Genomic DNA, 14,211 nt, shown 5'->3' on the forward strand with positions numbered 1-14,211 from the left:
GTGAGGAATTGAATCTCACATGAATGTAGAGGTTCAAAAGGTGGACCCATCAATCTGGTGAGGACCACATTTAGGTTCCACACCGGTGCCGGTGGGTGTGTTGGAGGAATCACTCTTTTGAGTCCCTCTAAGAAGGCTTTGATGGCAGGCACTCTGAATAAAGAGAGGTGCTGCCTGTTCTGAAGATAGGCTGCTATGGCGGTTAGATGTATACGGATGGAGCTGTATGCCAGACTGCATCGGTATAAGTGTAACAGGTAACAGATGATGTTCTGAATGGATGCATCCAGCGGATTAATGTCATTGTTTTTACAGTAAATGACAAATCTTTTCCATTTAGCCGCATAGCAAGCTCTGGTCGTGGGTCTCCTGGCCTCCTTGATGATATTCATACATTCTGGAGGCAGGTTCAGGTAGCCAAACTCTAAGACTTCAGGAGCCAGATCGCTAGGTTCAGCTGTTGCGGATCTGGGTGCTGAATTTCGCCATGGTTCTGTGTTAAAAGTTTGGGTGTTAGCCGCAGTCTTTGAGGCGGCACCACAGAAAGTTCTAGTAACGTGGTGTACCATGGCTGGCGTGCCCACATTGGAGCAACCAGGATGAGTGTCATTGAGTGTTGCCTTAGTTTGCGTGCCACTAGCGGTATTAATGGCGCTGGGGGAAAAACGTACGCAAATCTGCCTGACCAGTTCATCCATATCGCATTGCCCTGCGACTGTGGATGCGGGAACCTGGCGGCAAAGCTTTGGCATTTTGCGTTTTCCCTTGTGGCGAATAGGTCTATCTCTGGATGACCCCACTGCTGGAAGTACGGTTGGAGCACTGATGGATGTAGCTCCCACTCGTGCATTTGGTGGCTGTGTCTGCTGAGCAGATCCGCTATTTGGTTGTCCTTGCCCGGGAGGTGTTCTGCCATGAGGAACATGTTCCTCTGAATGGCCCACCACCACATGCTCTGAGCCAGATGAGACAACTGTGGAGAGTGTGTTCCTCCCTGCTTCTGTATGTAGTACATGGCAGTCATGTTGTCCGTCTGGATCAACACGACTTTGTTGCACAAATGTACTTTGAATGCCTTCATTGCCAGGAAGACTGCCATCAGTTCCAGAAGGTTGATGTGCAGCTTCTGTTGCTGTATCGTCCATAGTCCCTGCACTGTGTAATTGAGTACATGAGCTCCCCATCCGTGGAGAGACGCGTCCGCAGTCAGTATTATTTGTGGAACAGGCTCTTGGAACGGTCGGCCCTTGCAAAGGTTTTGTGGATTCCACCAATGCAGAGAGTTGTTTGCCCGACCGCTCACCAACACTAGGTCTTTTAACCGTCCTTGAGTCTGATTCCATTGACGTGCCAGGCACTCCTGAAGCGGGCGCATATGTAGTCTCGCGTGCGGGACTATGAAGATGCAGGAGGCCATCATGCCTATCAACTGCATGAACACTCGCGCTGGAAGGGAGTGTTGAGGTCTAAACTTTTTTATCAGCAGTTGCATGCTGTTGATCCTCGCTAAATTTGGCTGAGCTGTGGCTGCCAGAGTGTCTATGGTCGCGCCCAGGTACTGCCGTACGTGGGCGGGTTGAAGATGTGACTTTGGATAATTCAGTGAGAATCCCAGACTGTGAAGAAGGTGAATGGTGTGGGATATGTGGCTGGCACACTGCTGGGCTGACTTTGCCTGAACAAGCCAGCCGTCCAGGTAAGGGCATGGCCCGATTCCATCTCTTCGACGCTCTCGACTTCTTCATCCTCGGTGCTGAATATGTTAACCGGGTTAGGCGCCGATTGTTTGGCCTCCAATCTAGCCGCTCGTCTATTCCGAAGGGTCTTCTTCGACCGGAACCGGACGCAGGCCATACACCTGGACTCATCATGATCCGGTGATAAACATTTGTTACACACCGGATGGACATCAAAGTGTGGATATTTTGCGTGACATAGAGGACATCTCTTGAAGGGAGTCCTCGATTCCATCTTCGAACGTTGAGCGATGTTCGGACCTAAACTCGGTCTGAGAAGGGTGAATAGGTCCGAGAACAAATATAATAATTTATCGATACCGAACGCAAACAATACCGACGATATCTAAAGGCTTTTGGCCTTAAATAAAGTTTTCCTAACTTGAGCTAAGATAAGCACATCCGAACCCAATGGCGGAAAAAAACAATCTGAGGATGGAGAGGATGCCCATGCGCACTGTAGTCCAGGGGAGGAGCCACCTATCTCGTGATACTTCGAAGACTCTTCCAGGACAACAATGTGCAATCATCCGGACCCAACACTAGGCGGCGATCTATGCACAGATATGAATTCAGCAGCCCACATGCCTCGAACCAGTATGTCTCAGTGGTGTAGGTAACACAAACTAAACATGTACACCACACCAAACAGAAAATTGCAAAGTTAAAGAAAATGTAGCTCCTTGCATAACAGTAAACTTTTCAAGACAGGTGATCAACTACCTCTCCATAAGGTTATTCCCTCAAAAGACTCTTTCTTGGTTTATGTGATAACTCTGCTCTTAGAAAAACGACTTTCAAGCTCCAAACTAGTGCACAAGTGATCTCTGATAGGCATACACTGTCTGTGCTAAAATTGAGGGAAGGCCCTGCTGCTTATCATTTCATATTGCCAGAGACATAAGCACTTTACCAATAACTTTTCTATGGTGGTTACTAAACCAAAAGAGATTTTAGTCATAAAGCAGCTTAGCAGCAAACTGTTCCACTGTGGCTCCTCAGCTGTAATTTTCTCACCATTGGCAAGGGCAAATAAGTGCTTAATCTTTACATGAATAACACCTGCATGGGGCCAAAGTTTTACTTAGGAGCCCACCGCCAGTGCTACCGAATGCTGGGATTTCCAAATACCAAGGCTGCCTGCTCTGGATTACACCTCATGCCTCCTACGTCCACTACCCTAACGTTGGTGTTTCGTTATCATACACGTGGTTTATTATCATCTCTGCTGTCTCAGTTTGTCACTGTTGCATATCGTTCCCTTCTTTCTGTCTTCCTATTCTGCCTTCCCTTTCTTGTTCGTTTCATATTCAATGATGAAAAAACAGTAGCGGTGCGGGGGACCAGAGTCAACAGACAGTACACATGTTCCAGGCAGGTCGCTCCCCACGCCGCACAGCACCACCTGTGTGTCTGTGTCCCAGAGCCCGCAGCTGCCACTTCTGCTGGAAGTTCGAGGCCCTCCTCCACCCGCAGGCTACCACCTGCGCCTCATCCCTGGTGGCCAGTGGTAGGCCGTAGGTTCTGTACGCTCGCTCTGCCCTTTTTGTCCCCGTCAGCCTTGCTGTGATTGTGCTTTCTGCTCTTGTATTGTATTTGGTTTTATTCCTCCTTATTCCTTTTGCGGTCTCGCGCCTAGTGATGCAGTGCGTAGCACTGCTCGCGCCGTGAGAGACCTCTTGTACGGGGTTCCGAAATCGAGCCAGGAATCGCACACGCTTGTGCGTGTGCTTTTCCTCTTGACTTACGCTATTGGGCTTTGCGAGCGTGTTTTTTACAAACAGAGCACGCAATAGGTCAAAGGCGGGCGCATTGCTCCGCCCATGGCCTATTGGTATCTGTTACGCGCACCGCAGGGCATGTGGTTTCAATTATCGTGTCCAGACGCGGGCGCGATAATTAAAAGCACATGTTTCGCTGTGGCGCACCCCACTCGCGGGCTTCTTCGTTTTTGGATCCATTTCACATGGAAGCAACTAAATGAAAGAAGGAAAGAGAGGTGGGCTGCTCGCGCGCACCACTCGTTTCCTTCGGCTGTTGCTAGATTTTTTTTTGTTATATCAGAAGCTACCTCCCTCAAAGAGCAACCCCGGATTCCCTTCCTGGCACCCGATGGCACCCCCAGGGGACCCCGGCAGCTACTTCGGATTTTCTCTGGCCATGCACCGGCAGTTGAAGCCGCAGGACCGACAAATGTAAGTCTGCCGGTGTGGTTTATGCTGCTAAGTTACTTGCGTTTTTTGCCAAGTGTTTTGAAAGAGGGCTGTTGCTGAATTTTCTTTTCCAGAGGCGCTGTGTGTGCCAACATGGGGCGAACCTTTCTGATAGTTGGTGCTACTTTGCAAAAGTCCCCTGCCCCGTTGCCTCCCTTGCAGGGCTCCCCCAGCGGGGAGAATGAGAGAAGATGTTGGTGATGCCGGTGCACAGGTTGTAAAAGAAGTGGACGCTGATTTGAGTTTTGTATTCCTTCTTTTCGAGCGGGTTGAGTGAGGGTAGCGAGAAGTCAGCTTTCTGGTTCCTAAGTGCATTCCGATTAATACTTGGGTTGCGGACGGTGCATCTGCACCCCACATAGTTGTAAGCGCTAAATAAATGTTACCGTAGGTAAGCGCTATATAAATGTTACAGTGCGCAGGAATGCCAGCTAGTGTATATGGCACGGGTCCTTGATGTACAGGTTGTTGAGGAGGAGGGGGGCGGGGCCTCGGACTGAGGTATGCGAAACCCTGCACAAGGTGGAGGCAGCGCAATGGCAGCCAACAGACTCCCACCGGGCGAGATATGCATGACAACAAAAGGCCGAGGGCTCCCTTCATTCCCGGGCAAGGCTGCATTGTCTTCTGTCCAGGAAAGGCCCAGCCTTTCCACAACCAAGCTCCAAGCAAGGCCTTTCCACAGGGATTTCTTTATGAGCTAGAGAAGCGTCTGAGAGGCTCCGAGCATGTGCTTCCATCCCCACCGGTGAGCTCTGCTCACAGTGCGTTAAAGCATCCACGGATTAAAGTGTCTCTTCCGTGTGAGGACAGGGTTTCTAGCACACCAAACCTCCAATCTTGTGCAGGCTGTAGTAAAAATTTCCTAACTGAAGGATGCATGCATAACCCCAACCAGTGAAAAGCAAAGTGATGTTGAGTCGGTTCAGAAATTCATGTCACCAACTTCATTACAACTCAACCTTAAGAGTGCCAAAACCTCCTCTCAAACTGAGTGTGTAGTTGTTGTCTGTCTAGTTCTGTAGCGTGAGAGGCCCATCACCTGACAGAATCGTCAGGCCATTCATTAGCTGGAGACAGTCTGCAGCCTTTGGGTATTAGAATGTAGTTATTGGTGAGCTCGCGCGCATGCCTTGGTGACAGGAACCCACTCTGTGAAGTAACACTGACTTTAGAAGGGTGAAGGCCGCATCTTGTTGGCTATCTGGAAGGTGAGGTTAGTACAAAGAGGGCGGGGCTTTTTTATCTGACAGGCCAGTATTTTTAGCCTAGTACTACACCGGGTACTTGTGGTGGGAAGTGGCTTGCAATATGGGGAACCCACATCTCAACTGACAGCAACATGCTACAAAACTTTGTTCTTACACTTCTGATCAGCATGCGTAGGCCGACCAGACGGCATTTGTCACAGGACACCCCACTTCCATCCTGGGCTTTTCTACTACTAATCAAAATCATGTTTATCAAAACAATTATTTTAATTGAAATTAGCCAAGACTACAACTTCCAGAGAGCTCTGTATTATTAAATCAAAGTCCAGGGTTGGTGAAGTCCCGATGGAATAGTCTTTTGGTCAGTTCATGTCTTGACGAATTCTTGGGTACATGTTTAAGCGCTTTTTAATTGTCACAAGCAGGCATACGTACTTTAGTCGTCAACACGGGGTGGCCACCCTTTTAGCACTGGGGCGTGCCAGACACCCCTCGTCTAACGCCCGTGCTAAAGGTTGACAGTTTGTAAAAGCCTTTATAGTTGTAGAGTTAGGTGTGCTCTGGACTTTGGACCCACGGGAGGGAGGGCGCGCGCGCACACACTCACTCACCTGTCTGGGTAAATGATTAAACTCGGGAGTAACCTCCTGCGTAAACAAACCGTCCCAATGACCAGCACGAGTGTTCATCACCGTGTGGCTCCAGACGATGACCAATTTACAGGGAACACGCCTCGCTGTTTACAGTGCAATTTCACACCCTGGAGGGCACTTGTGAAAGTTTACTTCACACCAACAGAACTCCGGAGCGCGCAGCTGTGCCTACGGTGTGCCGGAGGGCGTCCACAGAGGTATGGCGGCTGAACACGCAGTCGTGGTGCGCACATTCACTGTGTGTGCCCACCGGTTGATATCAGTGACGGTGCCCGCGTTCAAAGGCCATGCAGGCAGCTGCCCCATCAGCGGCAGCTTCGCTCCCTGTGTTCTCTTCAGCTGAGGGCGTTAGGTTTCTTGTGAATCTGCGTGCCTGTCCGTGTTGTGACTTGAAAGTGAGATGGGGCATTTTGCTACATGTGCCAGCTGCGCATAGCTGTGCCACGCAGGCCCTCAGGGCGCCTTTTAACTGGCAAAGCCTTCTAACCTCCGTCAGCCACAAAAGAACAAGTCTTAAACGGTATTCCACCCATTGAATAAGCGCTGGAAGGCAACTTTATATTGGCATATAGCGCTCTACACAACTAAAGCTTAACCAGCACTGACTTAGTCATAAGTTGTGGCTTTTTTTGCTGTCCTGTAAATATACAGACACACAAGGGCACAGCCTCAAACTTTCAAGCATCCACGGACACAGACCAACAGTCACACTTTGTGTGCAGATGTACCAGCTTCAGCAACCAGGCCCCCCCGACCCACCGCCCCCCAGCCACATCTACCCTCTGCTCTCCTGGACCCACGTCAACGACGAAGACACAATCAAAATCATGAACACCATCCACTCCGGCTCACCATCTGACCCCAGCCCGCACCACATCTTCAAGAAAGCAAGCTCCACCATCGCACCCCATCTCCGCAAGATCATCAACAGCTCCTTCGAGACCGACACCTTCCCGGAGAGCTGGAAGCATGCCCAGATCAACGCCCTACTCAAGAAACCCAAAGCAGACCGAAAACGTCCTCAAGAACTTCCGGCCCATTTCCCACCTCCCGTTCCCGGCGAAAGTTATTGAGAAGAATGTCAACAGACAACTGACCTCCTTCCTCGAAAAGAACAACATCCGGGACCCATCCCAATCTGGATTCCGCAGCAACCACAGCACCGAAACAGCCCTCATCGCCGCCACTGACGACATCAGGGCCATGATGGACAACGGAGAAACCGCGGCCCTCATCTCCTGGACCTTTCGGCCGCCTTCGACACCGTCTGTCATCACACCCTCCGCACACGCCTCCATAACGCAGGGATCCGCGACAAAGCCCTGGACTGGACCTCCTCCTTCTTCACCGGCAGAACCCAGAGTGTCCGCTTCCCCCCATTCCGCTCCAAAGACACCAAGATCATATGTGGTGTACCCCAAGGATCATCCCTCAGCCCGACACTCTTCAACGTCTACATGGCACCGCTCGCCAACATCGCCCAATCGCACAACCTCAACATCATCTCATAGACCGACGACACGCAGTTGATCCTCTCCCTCACCAAGGCCCCCAACACCGCCAAGCCCAACCTCCACGAAGGGATGAAGGCCATCACCGAATGGATGATGAACAGCCGCCTGAAACTGAACTCGGACAAGACGGAGATCCTCATCATCAGATCCACCCCCTCCGCTTAGGACGACTCGTGGTGGCCGGCCACACTGGGAGCTGCACCGACACCCACTGACCACGCACGCAACCTGGGAGTCATCCTGGACTCCGCACTGTCTATGACCCAGCAAGTAAATGCCGTCTCCTCCTCCTGTTTCAACACCCTCCGCATGATCCGCAAGATCTACAGATGGCTCCCCACCGGAACCAGAAGGACGGTCACCCAGGCCCTCGTCAGCAGCAGACTGGACTATGGCAACACTCTCTACGCAGGAACCTCAGCCAAACTCCAGAAACGACTACAACGCATACAGAACGCCTCTGCACGCCTCATCCTCAACATCCCCCCCCACAGCCACCTCACAGCCCACCTGAAAGACCTGCACTGGCTCCCCGTCAACAAGAGGATCACCTTCAAGTTCCTCACCCACACTCACAAAGCACTTCACAACACCGGACCAGCGTACCTCAACGAACAACTTACCTTCTACACTCCGAACCGCCAGCTCTGCTCCGCTGACCTCGCCCTTGCCATCGTCCCCGCATCCGTCGAGCGACTGCCGGCAGCAGATCGTTCTCCTACCTCACCGCAAAAACCTGGAACACCCTCCCCATCCACCTACGACAGACCCAGGACCTGCTGGCCTTCAGGAGACTCCTCAAGACCTGGCTGTTCGAGCAGTAGCAGCACCCCCACTCCCCCCCCAGCGCCTTGAGACCCTCACGGGTATGTAGTGCGCTCTACAAATATATTGATTGATTGATGAAGCAGTTTTATTTGGCCCTGTGCCATGAACCACTCATAAAATAGTTAGCACTTGCCCCGGCAAGCCTCAAACCTTACATGCAAAGACAGGGCTCAGTAGTATGGGCCTCATTACGATGACGGTCGGGCATCGCTGCGGGCAGGAACCATACGACAATGAGTTGGTTGTCCCACCGGCCCTATTAGGATATGACCGCCGCGCAGGCGGTCGTAAAATGCTGTTTTCTAGTGCGGCTTGTGCTGTGGCTAAGGAAAAGGGCTGCAGCACAAGCCACACTAGAGAACAACATTTTTTGTACATCCATGCACCAGGCACTGCCATGCAGTTCATGGATGTGTGGGGGGCATTACATGTTCCTCCCAGGCCACTAAGCTGTGTCTCAAAAGGGCACAGCGGCCCTGCCTGGGGCCCTCAAAGTCCCTTTCCTCCTGCCTATTCATGGCGGTGGGACCGCCATGAACAGACAGTCGGAATGGACATTCTAATTCCTACAGCAGTGCCTGTGCAGGTATCCTCCATTGTAGGGAATAGTGTCCGACCGCCGCCTTGACGGGCTCCCGCCGCCTTGACGGGCTCCCTGAACCTATCAGAGGTGGTAGTCTTTCCCAGAGACATCATCACTCTGACCGCCAGTATTATAATACGGCAGTCAGACCGATGGTCTGAATGTCGGGTTGGGCGCCACTGACAGACTGTCGGTAGCGGTCCGCCTGGCATTAAAATGAGGGCCTAAGTGTGCTAAATAATGCTGCCAGGAGGGAATCCGAGTAAATAAAATATTACATGCAGGGAAACACTGCAACCAGATGTCTTTGGTCTTCTGCATACATTAACTTATCAACTCAATCCTTGATCTGTAGACTGACCCCCAACACTTACCTGCTCGATTCTGTCAGGATCAGACAGCAGTGCAGCTCCCATACCGCCCTGCGGAAACAAAGAAAGCAAAATTGGCAAGTACATCACCATAACTTAACCTTTCCAAAGAGTCTTCCCCTAAACAAGAGCTTAAGAGATTAATATTGTTGAATACATGTTCATGCGTGCCACACTATTGTACGAGACCACGAATAAATGCTGCTTTCCATCAGTTGTCTGCGAAGAATCCTCCAGAATTATTAGAGCTTATAAATTCTAGGAAGAGAGAATATACTAAGCCACCTCAAACGTAGCTGCCTGAACATAAGGATAAAGCGAGTGAGGAGAGCAATGATTCGAATATCAGGGGCGAACCATGTTTTTTATGCCACTTGGAGGACTGGTTATGAGACAGATCCTTGGTATTGCCTTCTGCTTCATGGAGTTAAGGGTATGTACCCCAGACCAGGGCTAGACTGAATTGTGTCTTATTTTGCCAGAAATTTGTGCATTTGTTTTAAATTTGTAGAACGTGAGCCTGCAGAAAAAGCCCCTTTAGATGAAAACATTACTTTGTCAAACAAGCATTGGTATAGCCTGCAGAAAAAGCCCCTTTAGATGAAAACATTACTTTGTCAAACAAGCATTGGTATAGTCAATTGGTCTCACCTTTTAGACCTTATAAAAGAGAGAGAGTGTGTGTGTGTGTGTGTGTATGTCTGTCTGTTTCTCCTATGCCTGACTACACTACGAACACCCTATGAATAATGCATTGTTTACAGTCTGTGTCTGGCTGCACTGAACATAACACATGTATAGAAAGAATAGCACAAAGGCTAGCACTGTCACAGTTCTTCAAAATTGTGACAGCTTTATTATAACTAACGACACTGTTCATTAAAGTCCCTCTAACAAGATACATTTTTTGTGAAGTGTATCTCAACGGAGAAACCTGCTCTGATCCTCTCCCTGCCCCAGTAAGTTCCCAATTACAGATTCAAATCATAGCGAGGTAAGGCGTTGGGTAAGTGGCAGAAAAGACTGACACTGCAACTGCAGATAGCTAAGGACATGCCTCAGCAGAAGCACAAAGAGCTTAAATACCATCAGCAGAACCAGTCAAAGGGATGAAATGAGGTACCCTTCCATACTGAGAAAGCGAGGCGCCACTTTAGGTAGAAGAGCTCGTGGTAACAAAACAGCTGCAGCGAAACAACACAGGGCTTGGGAAAACAAAATAGTAGAACACTAGTGAAAACAGAACGAATGAACATCTCACAGAAATAAAGAACACACACAATAAACCATAGAGCATGGTGAATAAACGCAGGCAGGAGAAAAGGCACCACAGAGGGGAAAATAGAGACAACATTAAGCATGCTGCTGATAGAAATGTGATCAGAGAATAGACAAACTATACAAAGCATCACAACGAAAGAAGGGGTTAAAAAAAGAGCAAGGGAATGAAACAATCTATTTAAAAATGTATTAAAACAGAAAAACTTTTTGAACACTTCCATCATCCAGGCAATCCTAATATCCACAATTTAATAAATATTCATCACATATTCAGTACTTGTAATATTCGCTTTTAAAGCCGTGTGTATGAGAACTCTCTGCCCTATTCATGTCCCCCATAATTATTTCTTGCCGAGATCCAATTTTTCACACCAGTTGAAGTTTTTGAAAACCACTTATGTTCCGTAGAAAGGACAACCCTGCTATCATTGGGACTCAAGTGTTTAAGCCATCGCATCGCTTCTAAAATGATACGTTGAATACACTTTTTTAATGCTACAAAGTGCGCACATGTTGTCACACGCATCACCTAAACAATCAGCCACCTTGTCATGATGATATTTCCATTACATTAAGGCATCCAATCACTGCAAACACTGTCTATCCGCAGCACCGCATTTACAATTGCCACAAAAAAATGTGCAATACCAGATTTAGCAAGACTTGTGCACTGATGGTGTCAGTCAGCTGCTCTGCTCGCGCTATAAAAGGCATTTAACCCAACTCAGTGCATTACCTTATGGTGCAAAGGTGACTCAGCAGTGCTTTGCATGAAATGAGTTCTCTAGGTAAACCCTCCAGTACGAATTAAAACGTGAGCAATTACACACCTTATACATAGGAATATCACACAACATTCTGCTTGCCACTTGTTTGCACCCAGTTTCCTTTCATGTAGGGATTCCACACAAAGCCAGAGCAGACATCTTTGGTAAATAAGGCTTTGAGTGACAGGCTGTGGGTATCTGCACTGGTTCCTGTTCTGCTCTTCTTACATGAATTGGCATTGCCATTTGTACCACCAAGAGTCCTTATTCTTAGTCTCATTGCCAGTGAAAACACGTAGTAAATCTGGGCCTCGTGACTGGTGTAGTAACAAAACAAGGGGCAAATTGGTATTCGTGGGCAGCTGGGTAATGAACAATGGTTCCCTTGGATATAAATTAAGAAAGCCACTATAACTGATGGCGGCAAGAGGGTGGGGAGGAGTATTTTTCACATTACACTCCTGGGTACACATTAATTATGATGTTGTATAATAAAGTAATGTGTTTTATCTTCTTCAAATATACAATACTGGAAAATGCAGGTGATCTGTATGGCGGTGGAGTGATGACATACGCAAGTTAGTGAGATAACCGGAGACTGATGGTTGAAAATACAGTTCACAATCCTGTATAGTACATTAAATGGCCCATCAACATGTTCATAAGTAGGTCGACATTTCAACCCTAGTTAAAGGCAGGGTCTTCATCAGGACAGGCAAAATGGTAGCTTCCTTGTAGAAGGTAATCATGAGGTCACAGAGAGTGTTAAGTACATATCCCTACGTCTGCAGATGAAATGCAGTAGCGTTTACTCCAATATCAGGTAGGATTGACTTGCACCACAGGCAGGAATTAGAGGAGAAGGAACCAGATGGGAGTAGATGCTTAAAGGTACAATTTACAAAGTGTAACACTGTTGGGCTTCATTCCACATTGGAACAATAGTTTCGCTGGGCTATCATTTTAAAAGCTGGTGTTCATCTTTTTCCTTTATATGCAAGAAATGTTATGTTTTTGTTATTTTCTTCTATTAATGTTCAAAGAGCAAAACCTACTTTAAACACAAAACGTGTAGCAAGTTAAAGTTTGGGAAAATGTGCTGAAAAACGTGCTGCTTATTATCAAATGTGTTGTTTTTTTAAGCACCGTTCCATGTCCCGCTCGCAGGCAAGTTAGAGACAGCAAATGGGAATGTGAAATTCTTGTCTTGGTTTGAAGATCTTATATAAATTACAGCCTTTCTCCTAGATTGCCTGCGGTTTTACATCTGCCCTCTTCCAGTCTACAAGTGCATGTATAAAGAGAGAAAAAAATCCTATACGAAGTGCAGTAGAAAACGGTGAATCTCAAAAATGAGTTTCCCACTTACAATACTGGTCAGTTAGCATTAGCAACACCTCTGCTCCCCAGAGCATCCCTTCCTTATAAGACTCACCCCATCTTGGGCCTGACAAAACATACTCCTTCTTTGATCTTGAATATAGCTTCTGGCGTTTGGCGGTCTCCAACGACACGCTCAAATGTTCAAGGCTAAAACAGCAGCAGGTTATGGCTTGATAAAATTCCTAAGAATACTTGGGACTAACAAACAGATTCTTCTTGGTGAACCCTGCCTGCTATCGAATGTATCTTTCTTCTGCACATGCTTAGAACACGAAACACTGCCGGCCACACGATGCTTGCGAGAGCACACTGAGCATGCACATAGGTCAGAGTTAAAGTCGCCCAAAGGGGTGACATATTCTACACAATTCTAAATAATTAGATGGTCTGAGAAAAAAAAGCTATTGTCTTACACCATGAATGGTTTACAAAGCAGTTCCTTGCCAATAAAGACGTCACAGCCGGTATGAGGCGCTAGGCATGTTTGCCATCTATTTGGCTTTGCTTTTCTATGGGGCTACTGGAACAAGAAGGGTCATGTGTACTTGATGTCACTAACCACAACACAACAAACTGGGGATTTGTATTTTCCACATGAGCGTGGCATACAATATGCTTCTTTGAGCATTTGCCAATGAGTATTGACTCAAGTTCAAAGCATGAGTATTAAAACAAATTTGCTAATTTACAGCACTAGAAGGACGCCGATTGACATGCCCTTGTACTTGGTCACTGCTCTTGGGGAGGGATAAATACTAAAGGAGGCATGACAAATGCATGCCATAAACAAATAGGAAGAAAGAATAACAGAGTAACAAGGGATACAGCAAATAGCAAGCCTATGGGCAGGCTGTAAGCGCACAGAGTGAATACAGCATGTCTCACAATGACAGCGCATGCACTGCCTAGGCTCGACCTAAAAACCACGCAGCCAACTCGATATCAAATTTCAGAACTGGTATAAAAATATTATTATTAGAAAATAAACGATCTCCTATATAGAATCTGTTTAGAAAAAAAGAACGGCTTAAAAAAGTCTTTCAATTCCTAAAACATTGTACACTGTTAAACTAACACAAAAGGTTACTGGGGTTTGGCAGCAAGTATACAAAAAACTTGATTGCAGTACTTTACTCTATATTTCTATGTATAAAAACTCAAAGAAGCTTCAGCAGCCAGACGAGGCAGAAAAATCAAAGAAAGTTAAAGCAAAATGGGGACCAAAAGGTAGGGGTTAAGAGAATATTGTGAGAGGAAGGCAGAGAAGTAAGAAAAAAGATGATGAGAGGGTTGTAGGAAAATAGTGGGTGGAAGAAGGGATGCATAAATAATGGCAGAGAAAGGGGGAGAGGGAAAGTTATAATTATCACAACGGGCCCATACTCACAAGGAAATAGAAGAAGATGGAGGAGTTGAAGGTCAAGAGAAGATTTTTGCCCAAATAGGCAAAAACAGAAACTTAGAAGACAGATCTGGTTGGGGAAGAACAAATAAAAAAACAGAAAGGTAGGAAAGTGAGAGGGCAACCTCAAGCCACCTAAAATCTGCAGAGAACATAGGTTAGCTCAGGAGTAAAAATCCAATAAAAACAAATTTGCACTATAAAGTGCATTCATCATACATTCATTCGTCCCACCCTGATGAGAAATATGAGGGAACCAGTCTGAAAGA

General features: G+C 47.5%; 1 protein-coding gene across 2 annotated transcripts in view; it reads right to left on the reverse strand.

The window, feature by feature from the left end:
* The window catches only part of DUS2 (dihydrouridine synthase 2), a 571,780-nt gene that overhangs the window by 304,849 nt on the left and 252,720 nt on the right, over nt 1–14,211 (reverse strand). For both annotated transcript variants that reach the window (XM_085639553.1, XM_085639554.1), the window contains exon 7: nt 9,113–9,160. In XM_085639553.1, the coding sequence (XP_085495679.1) occupies nt 9,113–9,160 (48 nt within the window). The remainder of the gene's footprint in view (nt 1–9,112; nt 9,161–14,211) is intronic.

The sequence above is a fragment of the Triturus cristatus genome, chromosome 12, assembly GCF_964204655.1.
Source record: "Triturus cristatus chromosome 12, aTriCri1.1, whole genome shotgun sequence".
Taxonomy (NCBI): Eukaryota; Metazoa; Chordata; class Amphibia; order Caudata; family Salamandridae; genus Triturus; species Triturus cristatus.